At 36.5% G+C, this 20,689-nt stretch overlaps 2 protein-coding genes and 1 long non-coding RNA gene across 5 annotated transcripts; 2 read left to right on the top strand and 1 right to left on the bottom strand.

Moving 5' to 3' along the window:
• Nucleotides 1–2,813: 2,813 nt before the first annotated feature.
• On the top strand, nucleotides 2,814–4,155 carry LOC148237935 (uncharacterized). Its single transcript, XR_015808907.1, has 2 exons — nucleotides 2,814–3,355; nucleotides 3,440–4,155. It is a non-coding gene; the product is annotated as an uncharacterized LOC148237935 (long non-coding RNA).
• Nucleotides 4,072–15,100, bottom strand: mahj (LisH and WD40 domain-containing protein mahjong). 2 transcript variants are annotated; one of them, XM_088181595.1, is made up of 29 exons: nucleotides 14,905–15,100; nucleotides 12,472–12,622; nucleotides 12,262–12,399; nucleotides 12,070–12,194; nucleotides 11,921–11,999; nucleotides 11,734–11,857; nucleotides 11,556–11,651; nucleotides 11,356–11,487; nucleotides 10,562–10,647; nucleotides 10,325–10,492; nucleotides 10,009–10,254; nucleotides 9,558–9,943; nucleotides 8,683–8,905; nucleotides 8,491–8,613; nucleotides 8,266–8,419; nucleotides 8,051–8,196; nucleotides 7,788–7,982; nucleotides 7,432–7,571; nucleotides 7,094–7,357; nucleotides 6,823–7,021; nucleotides 6,497–6,616; nucleotides 6,335–6,426; nucleotides 6,068–6,261; nucleotides 5,904–6,001; nucleotides 5,751–5,828; nucleotides 5,559–5,682; nucleotides 5,337–5,494; nucleotides 5,201–5,261; nucleotides 4,072–5,090 (listed from the first exon to the last, which is right to left on the bottom strand). In XM_088181595.1, the coding sequence occupies exons 1-29, from the start codon at nucleotides 14,994–14,996 to the stop codon at nucleotides 4,780–4,782; spliced, it is 4,503 nt and encodes a 1,500-aa protein (XP_088037721.1). In that variant the 5' UTR covers nucleotides 14,997–15,100; the 3' UTR covers nucleotides 4,072–4,779. The 2 variants fall into 2 exon arrangements, with proteins under 2 accessions (XP_088037721.1, XP_088037722.1); XM_088181596.1 differs by having other exon boundaries at nucleotides 4,072–5,051.
• A 1,757-nt stretch (nucleotides 15,101–16,857) lies between these two features.
• On the top strand, nucleotides 16,858–19,907 carry Rab39 (RAS oncogene family member Rab39). Of its 2 annotated transcripts, none has more exons than XM_088181798.1 (3): nucleotides 16,858–17,019; nucleotides 18,093–18,444; nucleotides 18,534–19,907. In XM_088181798.1, the coding sequence occupies exons 1-3, from the start codon at nucleotides 16,912–16,914 to the stop codon at nucleotides 18,740–18,742; spliced, it is 669 nt and encodes a 222-aa protein (XP_088037924.1). In that variant the 5' UTR covers nucleotides 16,858–16,911; the 3' UTR covers nucleotides 18,743–19,907. The 2 variants fall into 2 exon arrangements, with proteins under 2 accessions (XP_088037924.1, XP_088037925.1); XM_088181799.1 differs by lacking the exon at nucleotides 16,858–17,019 and adding an exon at nucleotides 17,085–17,369.
• Nucleotides 19,908–20,689: the final 782 nt, after the last annotated feature.

Raw genomic sequence — 20,689 nt, 5'->3', positions numbered from 1 at the left:
GCGACGGTTACAGCAGTGGACGGCTCACGAGTAAAATGCGCGGGGACGGTGAGTGTCCAAGTGCACGCGTTCGGAAAAACTGTGCGGCTCGACTGTATCGCGCTGGAAGAGGTGTTCGCGGCCGTGGACCTGGTCCTCGGGATGGACGCTATATCCGCCCTCGGGGGCGTCGAAGTGACCAGAGAGGGCGTGCGGCTCGTAAGGGGGGGGGGCGAGAGAGCCGCGGAGGTAGAAGCTGGCCTACCGAGTGGATGTGTAGTAGCCGGAGCCGAGGCCAGTGAGGAGATCGCGAGCGCGGTGGTCGAGGATGACGATTTCGCTGCGGTTTTCGATGGGAAGAAGTGGACGGCGCGGTGGAGGTGGAAGGCTGGAGTGCCGACTCTAAGAAATAGAAAAACACATTACGACAGTGTAAACCGTCCGGCCGCGAAGGAGGGATTCCACGAAGAAATCAGCAAGTGGCTGGACAAGGGATGGCTAGTCAAGGCTACTCCTGGCTGGGGCGGTGTTCTGCCATTGATGGCAGTCGTTCAACCGAACAAATCTAAGGTGAGGCCCGTGCTTGACTTCAGAGAGCTAAACGACCACGTCATGTGCGGACCGGGATACGAGGCTACAGCTTGCGACGAAGCCATCAGGAGATGGAGAAAGGTGTCCAACCCGACGAAGCTGGTCGACCTAAAAGACGCCTACCTCCAGATTCATATAGAGAGGGAGCTGTGGCCATTTCAGAGAGTGGTGTACGCTGGAGAGTCGTACTACTTGACCAGGCTAGGATTTGGACTTAGTTCAGCGCCGAAGATCATGTGTCGAATTTTGGACTACGTGTTAGGCCAAAGTGATAAGGTGAGGGCGGCGACGGACTCGTACATGGACGATATCCTGGTCGACGAGAGTATCGCGTCAGCGGAAGAGGTTATGGCCCACCTGTGAAAATTCGGCCTCGAGGCGACGCCGCCTGCTGATCTGGAGGGCGGGAAGGCGTTGGGTCTGCGTCTGCAGAGAATTAGTACCGGTCAGCTGATTTTCCGCCGAGGAAGCGAACTGCCGCAGCTGGATGGTCAAGAACAAACAAGAAGGCAGCTGTTCTCGGTTTGCGGAAAGCTCGTGGGACACTACCCGGTTGCCGGCTGGTTGCGCGTGGCCTGCAGCTTCGTAAAGAGAGAGGCGCTGGGTCGCACCTGGGAAGATCGGATCGGTCGAAGGGCCCAGGAGATTGTTGTAAAGATCTTAGAAAGGGTGACGAGAGAAGATCCCGTCAAGGGTCAGTGGACGGTGCCGGGCACGAACGAGGGCAGGGTCTGGTGCGATGCGAGTACTCTCGCGCTGGGGGTGCTCGTGGAGATAGCCGGCCAAACAGTGGAAGATGCCTCATGGCTGAGGAAGATGGACGATGCGGGACACATCAACCTCGCGGAGCTCGATGCTGTCGTAAAAGGGGTAAATTTGGCTTTGAAATGGGATCTGCAAAAATTCAGATCATGTGTGACTCTGCCACCGTCGTCAGCTGGGTGAGCTCGGCCCTACAGGGAAATTGTAGAGTGAAAGTGTCTGGGATGACCGAACTACTAGTGAGAAGGCGCTTATCGCTTCTGCGGGAGGTGATGAACGAGTACGGGGTGACTGCTTCCATCGCGTTCGTTGAGTCAAGCAAGAACAGGGCGGACGTGCTGACGAGGGTCGAGAAGCACTGGCTAAAGAGGACGACGGAAGAGCCCGCTGAAGCCTGCGGGGTCACGCTGGCCGAACTGCACGATACGAGCCATTTTGGAGTGGACCGCACTTTACACCTGGCGAAAATGTTCAATCCAGATACCGAGCGAAGAGATGTGGAGGAGTGCATCAGGTGCACCTCGATTGATCCGGCCCCGGTCACCCATGAAGTCGGCAGCATCAGCGTAGAAGAAGTTTGGCGAAGATTAGCCGCAGACGTCACGCACTACAGAGGAAAACTCTATCTCACGATAGTCGATTGTGGGCCTGGTCGCTTCGCAGTATGGCGAGAGATTTCGACTGAAGATGGCCGCGAGATCAGTAAAAACCTCGAAGAGATCTTCAGAGAGCGCGGCCCGCCAGAAGAGCTGCTGATGGACAACGGCACCGCTTTTCGCTCGCGACAGTTGAAAGAGTTGTGCGAGCGCTGGAAGGTGGGAAGAAGATACCGGGCCGCGTATCGGCCAAGTGGAAACGGCATCGTGGAGAGGAACCACCGGACTATCAAAAGAACGGCGGCAAGGAGTGAGATCTCCCCACTAATGGCCGTGTTCTGGTACAACCTAGTGGCAAAAAACGCAGAGACTGGGTCTCCGGCGGCGGCGGCGCATACTTACGACTGGCGACATCCTCTGAAGAGCCCAGCACACAGAGAGGAAGCGAGCCGAGCGTCGAGATTCCATCCTGGAGACCGGGTATTAGTGAAGCCGAGTCCAGCCAGCTGTACGAGCGAATGGCGCACGGGGCGAGTCACAGCGATCATTTCGCCGAACACGGTTGCAGTAGACGGGATGAACAGGCACGTTCTAGATCTGAGGGCGCTCCCTAGATCGAGCAGAGGTGATCAGAGTGAGCAGCTCGACGCCAAACCTGAATTGTACAGTCAGGCGATGGACCCTTCGAGGACCTGCAGCTTGGCTCCAGGCTTGATGAACAACGGGCAGCCGTTGAGAGAAGACGATCGGCCTCCTGAGCGACCCCCTGAGAGACCCCGACGAGCCACTAGACGACCAGAGAGGCTCAAGGACTACGTCCTCTATGATCTTTAGATCAGGAGGGCGTGTAATGACTAGGCTGACGGGGGTGGGCTTAGGGCCAACGGGGCGCTGATGATCAACAACTTGCGGAACGGAGGTTGGTTGGCGATAATGGCCACATTGAGCTAACTAAACATCACACTTAGATATCTATCTCTTTTCGTACTACCTGCTTTGAATGCATCTGTGAATTGAGCGGACAAACCCCTTATTTGCCTTCGTAATTGCAGTGGTTGTAAGCCAAAACGATGTTTTGCATTTTTGCGAGAAAAAAATACTACGACTTAGTCAGGTTTTCTCTTTAGTACACTGCGCGGACTGTGACTAGGCCCGACTTCCTACCTGAGCTGTCGCTAGTGACAACCGCGGTAGACCAAGTCATTGCGAAACTATTAATAGTCTCTAGTATCACTGAATAATTTAAGACGGATAAGAGATAGCAGTTATGAAGTATGTAGCGGCCAGTCAGTTGCCTTCCTATTTGATTTCCATTGAATGGGGGGATAAAATATAAATTCAAAGCCGCACCGACGAATTTGAGCCATCATTTCTACCAATAGTGTGTGCTGAGACGCTATCATGATGGAGCAGCACGTCTTTCGTTGGTAAGAATTTAAGGTAACTTCAAATGTTTTGTCAATAACATTTGTGATGGCAATATCTAGCTATATTGTAAATGCTCTTTTTAGAAGCCAGTGGTGAGACCTATAGTATTGGCATGAGGCGCTAAAGAAGCAGTCTTTCACATACGTTTTTGTACCAAAATCACTTTGCTATCTTCCAGTGTTTAAGCATTGGTTAACAGATAGGTAAGTTCAAAACAACTTTCCCTTGAAACCTGTTCAATGATAGTCATATATTTTTCTTGAACTGATATTCCTATAACTTCATATTGCATTAATCGAAATTATGTTTGATGGCTTGCATGATGTGAAAATATGTTCTCACAAAATGCAAAATATTTTTTATTTATCTGTTTCGATCTCATCTACATTTAATTATTTGGTATTACATTATGGATTTAAAATAGTTGTGATAATTTGAAAGAAAACCTTATATTATTGGTAGCTTTTTCTTATATTTCTCACACAGCGTTATCACATGTTACTTTATTTTTCATATAACACAGGTTAGAAAAATACATAAAGCATAATGTTAGACGTATGTCTTAAATTGCTTCATAAAAATGTACATAATTAATATTAGCACAAAAACGAAAATTAATGTTTTGTAAAAAAAATGTTCGGCAGTTCTCTAATATTGAAGAAAATTATTATATACGCTTGGTACTGTGACTTGTGTGCAAAATCAAAGAAAGCAAGGCATTTTAAAGTTTATTTAAAATTTATAGTTACAACTAAGAAATTGTAATCCATTTTACATAATATAATGTATTTACATAAAACCCTGCATTTACAATAATTAACAATCGACAAAAAAAATCAATCACACAATAGAAAATTTCCGGTTGAATGGCAGCTTCCCCTTGTTATTTTATTTGTAGCTTCTTATTTACAATACTCGTCAATATAAAATCAGATCAATACGTAATTTTTATGTAAAATTTAAATCAATGGATATATTAATAACTTCTTTGGCTTCACTCCAAAATCAACCAGAACTTACTGATACTAGAATATTGACATAATTTCAATATGAAAAAAGTCATTTGAAATACGGTACGCCCTGTTCACAAAAAGCTTACCGAAATAAATCTATATAAAAATCTGAATAACTATCTTTACAATAGTTACGACTAACGATCATATATATGAATCATATAATTTTGTAACAAAATATCGTTTCCTATGAATGAGATCTTTTCAAGTATTATATGATAAAACCGCAGGATAATGGTGGATATATTTTAAATTAAATAATATATGAGGGAGTGTTGTAACTAAATTAGCAATGATACATTTAATAACAAAATATGTATAGTCTTTTCAATATAACAGTGGAAATTTTCATAATATACATACAAAAGCACTCACTAGGCTCACATGTCTGGGCATATTGGTGTAATTTATTATACTACATCGACAACACTGATTTCGTCACTATCACTGTCAGCGTCACCATCTTCGTCGTCTTGGCTAGATCCGTCGCGTTCGTGTTCGACGGTCGGAGGAGAGGCCTCTCTTTGCCTGCGGCGCGATCGGGTCCTTCCACCGGGCACCGGGTGTCTGTTACGAGGTACCCATTCAACGTCGTCGTACATATCATCGTTATCTTCAAAGCTATCGTTGTCATCATCGTCGTCGTTATCCAGATCCGAATTGTCTTCGTTACCTTCGATACCTAGACCATTAAGGACGTTTCTGATTAAATCAGCGTCAACTGTGAAAAAAAGTGTTATTATTGTTAGGTTACACAGTGCCCTGAGTTATCTGGCATAAGCAGTACATACAAATCAATTAATTTTAAATATTGATCTTAGCAATAATTACCTTCATTATCAGTATCTGAATTTTCATTATCCGTTGGCAAGTCATCATCGTCATCTTCCTCCTAAAACAAAAACACATTGAATATATAAATTGAATTAAAGATAATAATCATCATGCGAATGAATTCTTAACAAACCACTTCGTCTTCTTCGTCACGTCTTCTTCCAATGTCGTATAATCTGACTACGCTTTCTTGTACATTATCAATATCACCCATATTTTCTACTATAGCGAGCTGATTACCAGCATGCGACACATCCAAAAAGCAAATATTACGTTTAACATCAATAGTGGCTGAAAGAATTGTTTAATAGACATGGAGGAATAAGAAATTTATTTTTATTATAATAAGACTTACCTATACTAGAATAATCGTATGCGTCCAAAGTTTTGAAACTAGACTCGAATTGCGCTTTTTCATCATCGATTTCTTGATCTTTACATACGGCGTATATAACACCACATAAATTTGAAAATACAATCTAAAATAAAAATAGCAATAAATTTTGTTGACAATGCATTATATACACACAAAATATATAAATCTTACTTCTGACTTATCCAAAATTGGCACTGTTCGGAGAAGATGAAAAGTTCTAAGATCCCATATTTCTGTATTGGATATAATCTGTGAATATATGATAATAATGGTTATGATTTAAAAATAGATTGATAATTTGAATAAAATGTATATATACAACACCTCTAGTCCGTTCGGATGGAAGACTCCGCTTAACGACTGATTTAATTTATCAAATTTGTGAATTTCTTTACCGGAATTTACATCCCACAATACTCCATCTTAAAATTAATAAATTATGAGTATGCAGTTGAATTTAATACTACATAAAATAGTAGTTTGAATACCTGAAAGCACTAATTCGTCCGAAGGGCTGAATGTTGCACGATTTTTCGTGTAGTTATTGCCTATGGTTGGTGTTAAGGCGATTATACTTTTACCCGTCGTTATATCATATACTGTAGCCGTTTCTGTTCTAGTTCCGATAATTTTATCTTCTAGTTTACTAAACTCTACAAATTCCTCTTCTTCTAGTGATATTCTAAATTGAAAAAAAAATAGTTAGAAATCAAAAACTTTTTTGCTAAAATTCACAAATGATATATGATACTAACTTCATTTCGTAATGTTTCATGCCCCACAGGGTAGACAAAGGACTTCTCCATGTACTCGACGATGCAAGTAGTAATGTACCTTCTTTATTAGCCTAGTATATAAATGTAAAAAATTAGTTCAGAAATCTTTAGTAAAAATCTTATATATATTTAATTATTTACCTGCATATGATGAATATACGTATCGTGAAGATGATGAACGCTTTCCTCCTGTCCGGAGAAAATATTGAACAGTTTAACATCTCCTCCATTTGTGCTAGTTATTAAAGTCTGTTGAAGTGGCTGAAAGTGAAAATAAATTACTTTCATTCTTATATCAGAAAGAATAAATTTGACTCTAAATTTCAAAAGCAATATCGGGCATATTTTTTTTTTCTTTACTTCAGCACATATGCTAGTCTTTTAAAAAACATTATTAACAAATTATACATATATGTATAATGTTATAAAGTATACGTAAAAACTAAATCAACAATGAAATAACATACGTGGAATATGCCGCAGGTGAAATACGCATCGTCATCTCCTAGTCGGAATGATTTCACGGGGCAGAAATGAGAATGGAGTAGTCTAGCGTCCAAATGACAACTGGCTCTTCCGAAACCTGCTTGTCTCCTCGCAACTCTCACTGTGACGTTGGAGACTGGATCACAGCGAGATCCTAAGCCGTCTGGACATTTATGTGGTCTAAAAAGCACCAATAATTATTTATATAAACACAGAAGCCAGCAATATTAACACGGATGAAATAATACTCACTCAAACAAATTAAACGGTGGACACGTAACCATCGGAGTTTTACATAATGCATGTTGATTCGTTAAGAATTCTGTTATTATTGAGTCTAAGCTTACACGCGGATTGAGACTTTGATTGGTGATTGGAGGCACTGGCGCTAAATGTGTCGGTAAAGCATGAGGCGCTTTTTGTAATGATCTTTTTTCGACAGATGCATTGGTTCCTATTAATGGCGACGGTAAAGTGGCACTTACAATATTTGCCGACGATGTTGATTGACAACGACTGTAACAAATGAAAATTTACATAAAAGATGATGATAGCGTTACGTAATTAATTAATATGAACGAATAGCATACCGAATTTTAATTGGAGTAGTGATGGGCTGTTGTAAACACGCAAAATCCTCAATGATTGCATATCCGTTTGAAGGCGTCGTCGGTTGAGCATCGTTTTGTGATGGCAGTGATGCATTGCGACCGTGTAATGCAATTCTCGACTGATCAAAACAAAATTAATTGATTGTAAGCAACTAGTAAAATTATAATCATACAACAGGCTTGTCCTATAAAATAATAACAAGTATGCGATCTTTGTATCATAAAAAATATGAACCAATAAATGATAATCATATTTATAAATTGTACAAAATATCTATAAATATCAATCTTGGCTGAAAGATTTCACGTTTGCGTCGAGTAATTAAAAATTATACCCTCGTTGGAGTTGTTTGTTGGTAAACTGGCGGAGGTGCTAGCATTGGTGGCATTGCAGTTATCGAAGGAAGATCGGCTTCTTTTTGTAAGGCATCGGCGGCGTTTGTCAGTCCTTTAGTTACTAAATGTTGATGAATAAGCTGCAGCAATTGGCGTCCGTTGAACGTTATATGAGTTTGGGCGACAACATTTGCCTAAAATTAAATATTTCTCAATAACCACTATATTAAAATTTAAGTAAGCATCATATTTAATAACATACCCTATGAATATTAGCAAGTGATATTTCAAACTCGGCTCCGGAAGGTTTCGTTTTACCCGAAACCCTCTCCATGAGTTCGAGGGCGTATTTTTGGAACATTACATGTTCTTGTCTCTTTTCTTGTAAGATCGGATCTCGCATGAGACCTAAAATTTAATTATAAAATTTAATAAGTTCGACATTATCGTATTAAAACAATTATAAAAATAAAATACTTTGAATTTGACTAGTGTTGAATAGAGGTAATTTGGATATGATTTGTCGTACGGTCTGACATCTCGCTAAACCAGCCAAGGCGCGACATGCAAGACCTCTTAGACAATCAGCGTCGGTTATCGGTGATTTAACCAACATTAATTCGAGTAATACCTAAATCATATAAAACATTGCATTAAGCAATAATCGACAGTAATAAATCAGAATAAAGAAAGTTTCTTTACCATAATGCCATTATTTGTCCTAATGCACTCCCAAACTTTTTGATTTATGTCTTCGTATGATTTCATATTGGTTTTCTTTCTAGTCGTACCCGTTGAGGAAAACCTCGCAGATGCACCGCTCACCTGATTATTTTAACATTTTTTTAAGAAAGAAGCTAAAATATTGTTTATTTAGGTATAGTTTTTACTCACTCGATGCACAGGAGCGCAGATACAATTGACAAGGACGTTGAGTGCAGCTTTTTGAACTTCAGAATCAGCTACGATTTCTCCTTCGGCTGCTCCAAGAACAATGTTGTATCCTTCGGTGAGGGCTTCTTCGGGCATTTCTACTTTTTCGCATAAAAGGAGCTGGGTTCGTGGTGCGACGCAACATATTGATATCAAATCTAGAGCCGATCTAACAGTTTCACTCCTAAAATTTTAAATACATATTAGTTTGATCTAAAATAACATGTCGAATAGTATTGTCAAATTGAAATTGATTGTTAACGAGCAAAATTTGTATACTTTAAATGTTTGTTGGCCACAAATTTAATGGTCAGAACTTTATTAACAGCCTGGTCATAATTATTGAATTATTCAGGGTCCGAATAAATATCAAATGATTAGAATAAAAATATAATATGGTCAGAATAAAAATACAGAACAATCATGTGAATTAAAAAAAATATTTTAATATTTATAAATTAAATGGGCAATAAATTATTTATTTTAGAAATATCTTATAAAATATCTCACTCGCCCAGAATATTGAACACCCTATAAATAACTCAATAAATCTATTAAATTGAATGAATAAAAACACTACACAATAACACTATTCCCAACTGAAAAAATGATTCTGACCATCTGTCAAAATAATTCTTACCATTTAATATAAATTCTGAGCAGTCTAGTTTAAATTCTAACCATTTAATATATATTCTGGCTGCTTATTTTTGACTCGAAAAATACGAGCCTATTATTATCAAATAATAATTCCGGCAGTTCCAAATAATGCTTAGATGCACTTTAGGACCCTGAGGATTTTATAGTTTCATAATAAAAAAATATATTAAAATTACCGTCCGCTGAAATTCCAGTCGTACGAAAATCCGACTATCTGCAGCAGCAGTGTCACTCCGCCGAGTCGCAGCAGCTGATCGCAAGGAGACCACCTTGTACAGACAGCCGATTGTAAAAATTCTATTTGACTTTGTATCTCCTCCGGAGAAGATTTACAGGCTTTGTAGGGTGGATGCTCCGGATGTACGATGCCTGGATTACCCTGCCTCCGTAGTGCATCTGCCTTGTGATGCAAATGACTTTCTAAATACTTTCTTAGCGTTACGCAAACATGTCTCACGATCTGACGAGCCGCACAGCTCTCGTCGTCGGAAATACGGGCATGGTAATCGAGAGACAAGATCGGCAAGGTGGATATTAAATTGTAAAGCTTACGAAGACCATCCTGTAAAGAGAATTTATTTAATATATTTGTATATATATATCGAGAGTAACATAACAAATAAATACCTGAGTATCAAACTCATCCAAAATTACTCTAAATTGAAGTGCAAAACCGAAGAACATAGTAGCGTTACACCTGCCAGAGTCATGAGAGCATTCTAACAGCCAAAGGGCGTACCGGACGAGATCGGCTAAAACTTTACGTGGTAGAAGGCACACTCTTTCCATAGCATCTTCACAATATGCCAAGTAATACATGCATATTGAAACGCCCGTCGCTGCCACACTAGGTCTAGGTACTTCTAGGAATCTCTAAAATATTTATAATTATTATAAACCATTTCTAAAGCAGCAATACAAAAGTGTTATTATAAAAGCATACCTGTAACCCGTTCATGTTGATGAATTCTATCGAAAATTTCTTGTGGCAGAGTAGAGCGGCTAGATATTTGAGAGCTTCAAAAGCTAATCTAGAATCTCTGGATTCCCGGAGATTGACATAGGCTAATATTAATTCTAAAGCGTTTTCTGAAAATACGTGACTTAAAAACTAAAAGAATATACGGTTTATTGATTTGTTTTAATATAAGGCATAAAATATATAAAGAAAGCTTTATACTTCTTGATATTCACCCATAGGGGTTAGATACCGTAATATGAGCATTTGTCTGGTGGCGTCAGTCGGTGGATGAATTTGTATATTACCTAAAACAATGTTAAAACAGTTATAAGATAAGAACGAAAAAAATTAATTTGGTTTTAAAATTGTATATAACGTATACACTAATGTGCAAAAAAACCGCATCACTTTTTAAAATCATAAGATTTGAAGATATATTTATATATATGTAATCTTGGTTGGATTTTTTGAAACTTTTTATCACTCATTTAAGGAATGTCTATATTATTTTTGAGTAGTTACCTAGCAAATTGATTATCAACTTTCATGATAAAATGGGCCAACTGACGCAAAAGCTGGACCGTTGTATAGATCGAGGAAGAATGAAATAAATTTATATAGATCAGATGGTTTGTTAAAGTGGTGAAAGATAGAGTGAACTTTGTGTAATTTAGAGCCAAATGATCTGAGGTTGCTTCTTATATTCCGAAATGGAAGGTATCTACTAAATCGACAGAACCGTGAATTAAGTGGATTATATTTTATTAAAAATATAACATATGAAACATTTTGATTTCAAAGTGATGTGTTTTTTGCCCACTACTTTATTATGTAAACATTTCTACGGAAAATCAGTGTCATAAGTGCTGGTAAGATAAATTTGCATGGATATTAAAAAGAAAAATATTAATATGTCCACAATCTGCAAACATCTGAGTATAAATTTCAGCCGTTCTGAGATTTTTATTTTGATTTTCACGTTGAATACTTATTTATAAATAGCATTAACACACCAATCACGTATGATTCCATTTCAGCCCAAGAACTGTTACTCGCTGAGTCGGCAGGAAGAGCTGCTGGTGGTTTTTGAATTAATTTAAGCAATCCTCGGGTAGGAGGGGACATCATACCTTCGGACCCTGGACCTATAAAATAATAAAATAATTAACAAACATAAAAAATATTTAAAAATAAAGTAAATTAATAATCTTACCCGTTACGGGAACAATGGAACCATCAAGTGTAGTATTGGACTGTTTTATCGGACTGATTCCTAAATCGTCATCGATGGTTTCAAGAGCCGCGTGTACTGAAATTAAAATAAAACAAATCAAGTAAAACTTGCATCGAATTGGGATAAATATATATATATAAGATAAGAAAATACATACATCGCTTTTTACTATGTGATTCTTTATCTTTTGGTGAAATTTGATTTTGATTATTTGGACCTTGAGCGAAACGGGCGAAATACCTCGGTTGATTTAAAGAATTGCATTGACCTCCCGGCGTGTTCTATTGGATGTAATTGTAATATTTAAAATTAAGTATTAGCACATATAATAATCTCTAATTTACATGATTGTCTTGAAAGCTTTTTTTTCTGAGCCGGTGTAATCTCTGGAGCATGAGCGGTACTAGACGAGCGTTTTGTTCCCTTTATATATAACAAGCAATATGATTATCGATTCTTTCATTATGATATGAAGTAGCATTATAACCATTACCTAAATCCAGCAGCAATTTCTTGCACTTCCATAGCTGCGGCTAATAAGCCGGTTGCGTATGTTTGAAGCGGTTCAGTTGAATTTTCAGCCCAAGAGAATAAACGTTGAATGAATCCTTCGTTGTCCTTAAAAATAATTTATAACGTTATATGTATGGATCTTGCGAAAAATACACTTTGATAATATCTATACCTGAAACACTACCGACATTTCCAAACCGGGCATGACATCTAAAGTTAATCGACAGGCAGCGATATTTAATTTTCTGACATCGCGATTAACGATGGATTGTCTAGAATAGTACGTATCGCGTACGTAATCGTTTACTAGCTGTAATAATAATATAAATTTTAAACTACAAATTAAATTTAGTACAAAATAGTAAAAAAAAGAAATATATACTTTAGTCATAAAATTATCTTTTTTAAACATCACTTTGAGAGCCATTCCGAGTGCACAAGATGGATCCATTCTGGACGGATGTCTTTCGTCAAAAGGGTCTGGATCTTTCTTCATGAAATTTTCAGTTTCAGCCTCGATGATCTCGGCGAACCTGGTAAAATTAAAAATAATGTAAATTTGGATTCATTTTTATATTTCTTGCTATGAAGTGCTGATAAGACCGCGATTAAAATAAAATGAATTATTAATACTAAATTTACAGGTTGTTTTTATGTCACCTGTTGCAATGACAACGGGCGGTTTTAAGTATAATTCGTGCAAAGTAAAATATGTTAACGTTTGAATTAAAAGGAATAATAATAAAAAATATTGTTCAACAGTTTTAGCTTCTTCATAGTATTTCATTAAATAACATGCATTTTTAGAATCCACATCAGAAGCAATAAAATCGTGCAAGCGTCTTCGCAGTGGGAATGCTCGTTACCAAATGTTTTCACTGTGACGCCATATAAATTATATTTTCACTGAAATTACATATGTAAAAAAATATTTACGGGATAGATTCGAGGCTGATTTTTTTTTGTGTTGCTTTGAGGGATAGCCCGAGAGTTCCTGGTTTAGAATCAAGGACACCATTTCGCCTTTATTAATATTTCTATTTCATTAAGATTCGTAATATTTAATTGATATGCATTTTTCTGGACAAATTAAAATTAAAATAAAACGATAAAATAAGGGTTTACGACGTTTCATCGTCGCAGTTTCTTTGTCATCAGTTGATTGCTGGAAAATTAATTTTTAATACAAATAAAAACACTTAAAAAATTATCACTCGGAGCTGAACCAAAAACCGATATTTATTCCAGAACCGAACCAATAAATATATTTTAAATTGATCCGGAACGAAAAAAATAACAGTTTGATGCCGTAACAATAAGTATATGAAAAAACTACATTACATATTATATTATAGATAAAAGCAGATCATATAAAATCGACATTGTAATGCAGAAGCAGTCGTATGATAATACTTTATGTGCTATGTTTATTAGAGTGATCCTTCTATAGGTATTACACTGATTTTTATGTGTGGGGCATTTCTTTAACCTTTTGAGTAGTGAGTTGATTTATACACATTTGTAAGTACAGTAAAACCTCGATAAAACATGTTTTATTTACATCTAAGTGTCACAGCTTGTAAACAATGTTCTGTGCATGATAATCATGTCACACCTCTAACTTTATATCTACATACAAATAAAGTGTATTTTCGATGTTTATTTATTTTAATTTAAAAGAGATTTTTTCTGTGAAATAAAGTTTTATACCTACATAATATTTTCAATCTATTTATGGAAACTTCACTGACATTGTATTGTGGTTTATTTTTTTTACTAAGAAAACACATTCGGAAAACCTAATTACACTGTTCTGTATTTTACCATAATTATTTCTTATTATTTTATGTTGCATTTATAGTAAATTATAGGAAAAATCAGTTCACTACATTTTTGTATTAATATGTTTTAATAACTTATTTGAACTTTCCTATTATTAAATTTCGTTAATTTATTTTACATATTTTGTATGAATTATTTGACTTTAGTGGATTTTTTTATATAATACAAAATATTTATTGTTATGATAATTTGTGTCGTACTCTTTAATTTATTTATATTATTTCCTATAGAAATCATATACATTGAATCAAATTAAAAAAAAATATTGCATAAATATAATGTTTTTTATTTATTATTTCTTCAGTTATATATGTAAATATAAAACTATCTGGGGCACCTCAAAACAGTAAAAGATCAACTACCGTACATGTACAGCGATACCCTTTGAAGAGATGCATTGGAGAAGTTAGAAATTATTCTTCCGGAAGCTATTTATATTTTTGTAGAATAATAAGAAGTTTAACTGTTTGTTTATTTTGTCAATAAAGTAGGTAATTGTCGCTCTCGGACTCTGGCGTGAAATTACCGATCTGACAACTTATTTATTTTGGTCATTCGAAATTGTAAAAAAGACAACACTTATTGCAATTGATTCTCTAATTCCGAAAAGAAATAGTCTACTTTATAGTTTATGGTATGTGACTCAGTAAACGAAAAACTTCACAATTGCGCAATATATTGTGTTTATTTATTTTTATGAGTAATACGTGCTTGAATTCGGTAGCATATTGAGACGTTATTTCTGAAAAGTTATAATTATAATTCGGAATAAAAATATCGCTAAAGCACATTGTTTGCGAGGCGAGCAAATTGAAAAGTGAGGTTAGACGTCAAAGGGCTGTCAAACGCCAGGTGTGGTCCTTGAGGTTGCAATGCTTCGCAGCGCCTCGCGGGTACATTACGAGGTAAATCGAGGACGGAAAGGGGCGACAGACGAGGTTTAAAAAAGAGTCTTAGAAGAAAAAGTGTCGACCTGGTGAGTACCGGCACGGGGTCATAGTTGGCTTGTGAATGCTGCTCCTCCCACTGCCTCAGCAGCTCCGTCACTTCGGCGGCGGCCTCCATCTAGGCGGCAGCTGCGATCGCAGCCCCCTAAATGACAACACACCGTCCGGAGTTAAGCCTTCCTAGTAACACTACTTGCACGCGACGCTTCTGGCCAAAACGTCGCGTCTATCGGCCATGCGCCTCTCGGCTAAGACGCAATATTATTTCATCGCCAAAATTAAAGTGGCTAATAATTATCATATTTAAAAAACATTGCTTTTCTTATTTTAACTTCAAATCGAGTAATTAAATTAAAGTTGAAAGATACTTTTGCTATTGAAACGACTTAACTGTCGAAATACCGAAATGTTTTTAATCGAGCGTATTTCTTACTCTTTCTTTATTTCTTGACTCGATGACGTCAAGAACGCGCAGCTTCTCAAACGTTCGCAATAAAACACAATATATTTTGTTACATTTTTTCTTTACAAATAATAATATTAACTAATATATCTATGTACAACAATTTTTTAGCCTATAGCTTTTATAGCGTTTGTGGAACGGGGCGTGTAATATGTACAAAAACTCAGATGTAAGTGTTTAGGCGTGCGTATTATTTTTGTTAAATAGCTTAGAAATATGATTTTTCAAATACAATCTAAGAATAAAGCTGATAGCGCTCACGTGTAATGGTATCTCGTGAAACATATGTGGATTTTCTTCACCCCTTATGCGGCAATTTTGTTTATTAACGTACCCAGATATATAGAAATATGCATGGAAATGCTAAAGAAGATTTTCTTTGAAAATCAGCATCAACTTCCATGGCTTCAGATTTTGTTTTATCTGAACTTTATACGAGTTTAGATGCAAGTCCAGATGCAAAATGTGGCAAAGGGAGTCCTAATAAAAGTCCAAAATCTGCGAACGGCGATGAATCGGCAATTCCGGGTGTCTTCGGCCGCACTTTCACTTACAGGAGCAATATTTTTGGATAAACAGGCGCCATGATGATGCACAAGCCTTATCATATCTCCAAGGTTTTAGTTTCTTCAAATGTTTTTACTACGTTGCGTATTTTTCCCTCAGTAAGACGATACAATTGAGCAAAATCAATTTTGAACATAATTGTTATTTCTGTAGAGAATTGTTAAGCGTTCCATTTCGTAAACGTGTTGTTGCCAACTAACATTTGACACTTTGATTATTACTAGTTGTCTGATTTACAGTGCTGCTAACATAGGAAGCTCAAATTGGATCTATCTGAATATGCTTTTCTTCTGATTTTCTTTACAATCATTTGGTAAAACAATTATAAAACATTATTAACAGTAAAACTCCGAATTTATGGTTATTTTTTTTATTGTGACGTTCGTACATTGTAAGTTTATAAGCTAAGCAAAAAAATATTTCAAATTGTTTTCTAAAATATCCATCACTATAACTAAAAGTTGCTCGCACACTCACTGCAGACTCAACTTATCATCGCTGCACGCTCCGAAAATCTTTCCAAGCAACAAAGGCTAATAATTAGCTAAAAAATGTTTTTTTTTTTATTTAATGGTTAAGTTAATTATAGAGCTACAATATGACGTGGGACACGCAGTCCCGGTCGCTGTCACCGAGCATTCGGAGATTCATTACCATTCCAACCAGCCAACACAGTGGCAGTGTGCTTGCGCTTCTCTAACCTTCAGGCATATAAAAAAGTTTTCAGACGTGTATGCTGGATAGACCTCCAGAGACAATGTATTTATATACTTCATAATAAAACTCAAAAGACTAAAGTTATATAAACGATCATTTGTCGACCAGTTTTATAACTACATTTGTAAAAACCAATATAAATACATACACAATGTGATTTTTGCGTTTAGCGTTATTTTCGTTAGCCGCGAAGCTAAGCTTGCGCTATCGTCAATGTTTATTTTGAACTGCCGTCCGACGTTCGAGTGTCGATGCAGTAGTACGCTGCGCGAGTTCCGCTAGCGCTATGGTGGACCCGATATTCGACTATCAGTTCAGGCTGATTTTGATCGGAGACAGCACAGTGGGCAAGAGTTCTCTGCTCAAATACTTCACCGATGGCAAATTCGCCGAGGTCAGCGCTAATAGTGCGGGGTCAACCGCTTTTCGTTTTTCGCTTTTCTCTGTCCGTCATCGCTCATTGCGTCGTATTTCTCTCCCATCGGTAACCGTAGATCGCGTACAGACGAGTGATCCGCGCTTATCTCCGTGTCGAGCGAACGTTACGACGCAATATACGCGCACCTATCATGGGCGTCCTTTTGTTTTCCAAATTAAAAATAAAAAAATCTCTGTCATAACACCATTTTTATTGTTCATTAACATTGCATTGCAATTTGCGATTATTAATTGTCTTATATAAAAATGAAACGTCAAAATTTAAGGGTTATCTCACGATGTACTAATAATACAATATTAAATTAGGTACGAGTAAATTGTAAATATGCAATCCTTATTATTATTACGTAATCATGGATTTTGAGGCAATGTAGATCATTTATCAGAATATTCGAACTCATCTCGAAAATTCTAAATACGAAACGTGTCTCTAAATCTACCAACAACGGTACCAGTGCTGACTTTTATTTTTTCAATCACTTTCTATTTTTAATTTTATTTTTTTAGTCAAAATTTCTTATTTTTATTTGATACTATTACATATTTTTTCTTGCTGTAATTAGTCTGTCGCTAGGTAGTTACAGCCCAGTAAATACTACTTATTTTTAATCTATGTATTCTATATACCCTAGAACCCTCAATAACACGGTAAATTGGGGACTAGAAAATAAATATTTTTTAAAATACTAGAAAATAAATATTTTATAAATTTGAACAAATATCAGTCAACTATATTCACGAAACGTAGACAAACTTTGTCACCGCCACTCCTAAGTCAACACGGTAGTAGTAAAGAATGTTAATCGAGCATTAAATACATAGTTAAATGTCAGCTAGAATTTTTAAATTAAGATGGGAAACAGGACATAATTGTACAATATGGTGATCATTAAAATATTATATACAGTCGATAATGATTGCAAATTTGCGGTCAATATTTTTATATGTTAATTGCCCAATTATATGTTAATAACTATCGAGAATATTTCCAACTCGCATCATGCTATAACTATGTATGTGTTGTTTCAGTTATCAGATCCGACGGTGGGCGTTGATTTTTTCGCACGGCTGATCGAAGTCAAGGATGGAACCAGGATAAAACTGCAACTGTGGGATACGGCCGGACAGGAGCGGTTCAGATCCATCACAAAATCGTACTATAGAAATTCTGTGGGAGCGTTATTGGTGTACGATGTGTGCAACAGATCCAGTTTTGAACACATACCGTTGTGGATGATGGAAGCTAAGAGACACATAGAACCCCACAGACCGGTGTTCGCTTTGGTGGGATGTAAATTAGACTTAGTGAGCAGCGGGGCGAAGAATGGAGTGAGAAGGGAAGTTTCGTGCGAAGAAGCTAGAGCGTTTGCAGAGCAAAATGGTAATTTATTTGTAATTTATGAATACGTTCATTCCACGCAACATTGTTTTTTTTTTCATTATAATTATTGGAGATATTTTTTCTTCAAGGTTTACATCATGTAGAGACGTCCGCCAAGACCGGACAGAACGTCGAAGAAGCATTCACAGTGGTGACGGAAGAAGTGTATAATCGAATACAGACCGGAGAATACAAGGTCGAAGACGGTTGGGATGGAATCAAGACTGGATTTAACAGACCGAATGGTCTTGACTTTAATCTGATCGAAGCCGAGCCTGCGAAATCGCATTGCTGTTAATCTTATTAATAAAATAAACCATCCAATTATGTAAATTTTAATCATCGAAGAGTTAAAACTAACAATCCGATTAATTATTACATATATTAACACATTTTAAACTCATATTTTATCAGTAGTTATTGGTAAATTTGCATTCAAACAGGTAACTATTATATATAAATAATAATAAACTTTTTTTAATAGGGTATAAAATAATTTTACGGTAGTTTAATTGTAATTTGAGTCAAATATAAGTTCAAACAGTGATAGATAATTGCGAACTTTCGCAATACACGATTGATAATGAACACATACAATAATTTATTGTTGAATTGTAAATAATATTTTTTGTATTTACGACTTATATTTTTTTTATAGTCAAAAATCGATCCATTTATGGTGCCAATAGAATGAAGATTTGTCTGATCTGATTTTGTGAATATTTTTTTAATCTCAATTCTTTGAATCCGTTTTATGAAATCGTATATTATATTTTAGATGTATCGATGATACCAGTGATTAAAGCTCAATCTTAAATTATCGAAAATTAACCGTGTGCGATTGATATAATTGAACTAACAGGGAAAGCGTGCTGAATATATTTGGATACTTTCTTATTTTTATATATGAATTTAATGTAAGACATTATAAAAAAAAATGCTCTAGTTCTCATCGAACTTGGTTTAGTGGGTAAAATGCGGAATAACTAAACATATTGGACGTTTAATTGAATAATCATTCCAAACGTAATTTGCATCTGATTACATGTAATGCGACCAATTTGATCGTCAATATTCAAAGGTTGATTCGTTATTTTTTTGGGATAATAGCACGCCATATATATATTGATTAAAATTATACGTGTATATATTATATTATACAAATATTGTAATTTTCATTTATAGATATAGCCAAAGACGTTCTATATTTCATAGTTATATCCAATTAGTCATCTGTCAATGTGAATTATGAAGAAAAAAAACATGTATTTACGTGAATTAGGTTGTTTTAATAGTATGTATGTATATTTATAGCCATTTTTTTGTTATTTGATTAAAATATATTATAGTGATCTTAACACATGTTCATTTAAGAAATTGTTTTTTATTATAATTATTATTATTTAATTTACACATACATGTATCCTGATGTATAATTTGTATAAAATCCATAATGACAACTATATATGACTTTTTACTGTATGCCAAATTTCTATCCTTCGAGTTCTTAATATTTTATAAGCAGAATTAAATGAGTATACAGTAGACCCCCCAATAGCACGGTAAATTGGGAACATGCTAATAGGGTATCCTTTACTTCAGGGGTTCTCAACCTTTATGTATCCTAGAGCGCATTTTACAATATCGGTAGGGCGGCGGGCACCACCTGACTCGTCAAAGATTCCTTTTTTGCCACTTACAGGAGCTATAATCGGAAAAAAGTCAGCGATCTCGGCCGATTTCAGTTGTAGCTTCGGTTCGGACAACTTCAAGAGAGTGTAGTAAATGCTTAACAAATAATTAAAAATTTTAATTAGTGTTTGTGAAAAAAATTCTATTGCGGCCGAATAGTGGCGGGCGCACACAAATCGGTCCGCGGGCGCCATGGCGCCTGCAGGCACGGGGTTGGGAACCCCTGCTTTACTTTATATATGAGCGAGCCAAAGGGAGGATATCTCACCACACGCGCTTGATTCGTATGTACGTATTGAAAAATTGTATGAGTATTTTCAAGTCCCCAATTTACCGTGTTATTGGGGGGTTTTTACATATTTTAGGTTACAAAATGAGTTTAAAAAAATTGTCAAATAGTATTCTATATCATTTTCATTTGAACTTTGGACATTTTATGTTAGCCAATGCATATGTATGAAAATGAAATTAACATCCATTGGTGCTATAGAATCATCAAATCTTCATACAGTAATCGCTAAATATCAAAATGTTTTGAAATAAGTTATTTTTT

This window comes from Plectrocnemia conspersa, unplaced genomic scaffold (assembly GCF_051122295.1).
Source record: "Plectrocnemia conspersa isolate PC_06_02 unplaced genomic scaffold, ASM5112229v1 ptg000002l, whole genome shotgun sequence".
Taxonomy (NCBI): domain Eukaryota; kingdom Metazoa; phylum Arthropoda; class Insecta; order Trichoptera; family Polycentropodidae; genus Plectrocnemia; species Plectrocnemia conspersa.
The sequence above is the reverse complement of the archived record's forward strand: the minus strand, read 5'-3'. Positions and strand labels throughout refer to the sequence as shown.

Bases quoted from the DNA above. Each gene is read 5' to 3' on its own strand.
- mahj (XM_088181595.1), bottom strand. From the start codon at position 14,996: ATGGAGGCCGCCGCCGAAGTGACGGAGCTGCTGAGGCAGTGGGAGGAG. The intron at 10,493-10,561 runs GTATAAAGCTTT...ATATTCTTTTAG, and splicing joins CTATGGGTGAATATCAAGAA to TTTTTAAGTCACGTATTTTC. The intron at 7,022-7,093 runs GTGAGTATTATT...GGTGCTTTTTAG, and splicing joins CCACCGTTTAATTTGTTTGA to ACCACATAAATGTCCAGACG.
- Rab39 (XM_088181798.1), top strand. From the start codon at position 16,912: ATGGTGGACCCGATATTCGACTATCAGTTCAGGCTGATTTTGATCGGA. The intron at 17,020-18,092 runs GTCAGCGCTAAT...GTGTTGTTTCAG, and splicing joins CCGATGGCAAATTCGCCGAG to TTATCAGATCCGACGGTGGG. The intron at 18,445-18,533 runs GTAATTTATTTG...TTTTTCTTCAAG, and splicing joins AGCGTTTGCAGAGCAAAATG to GTTTACATCATGTAGAGACG.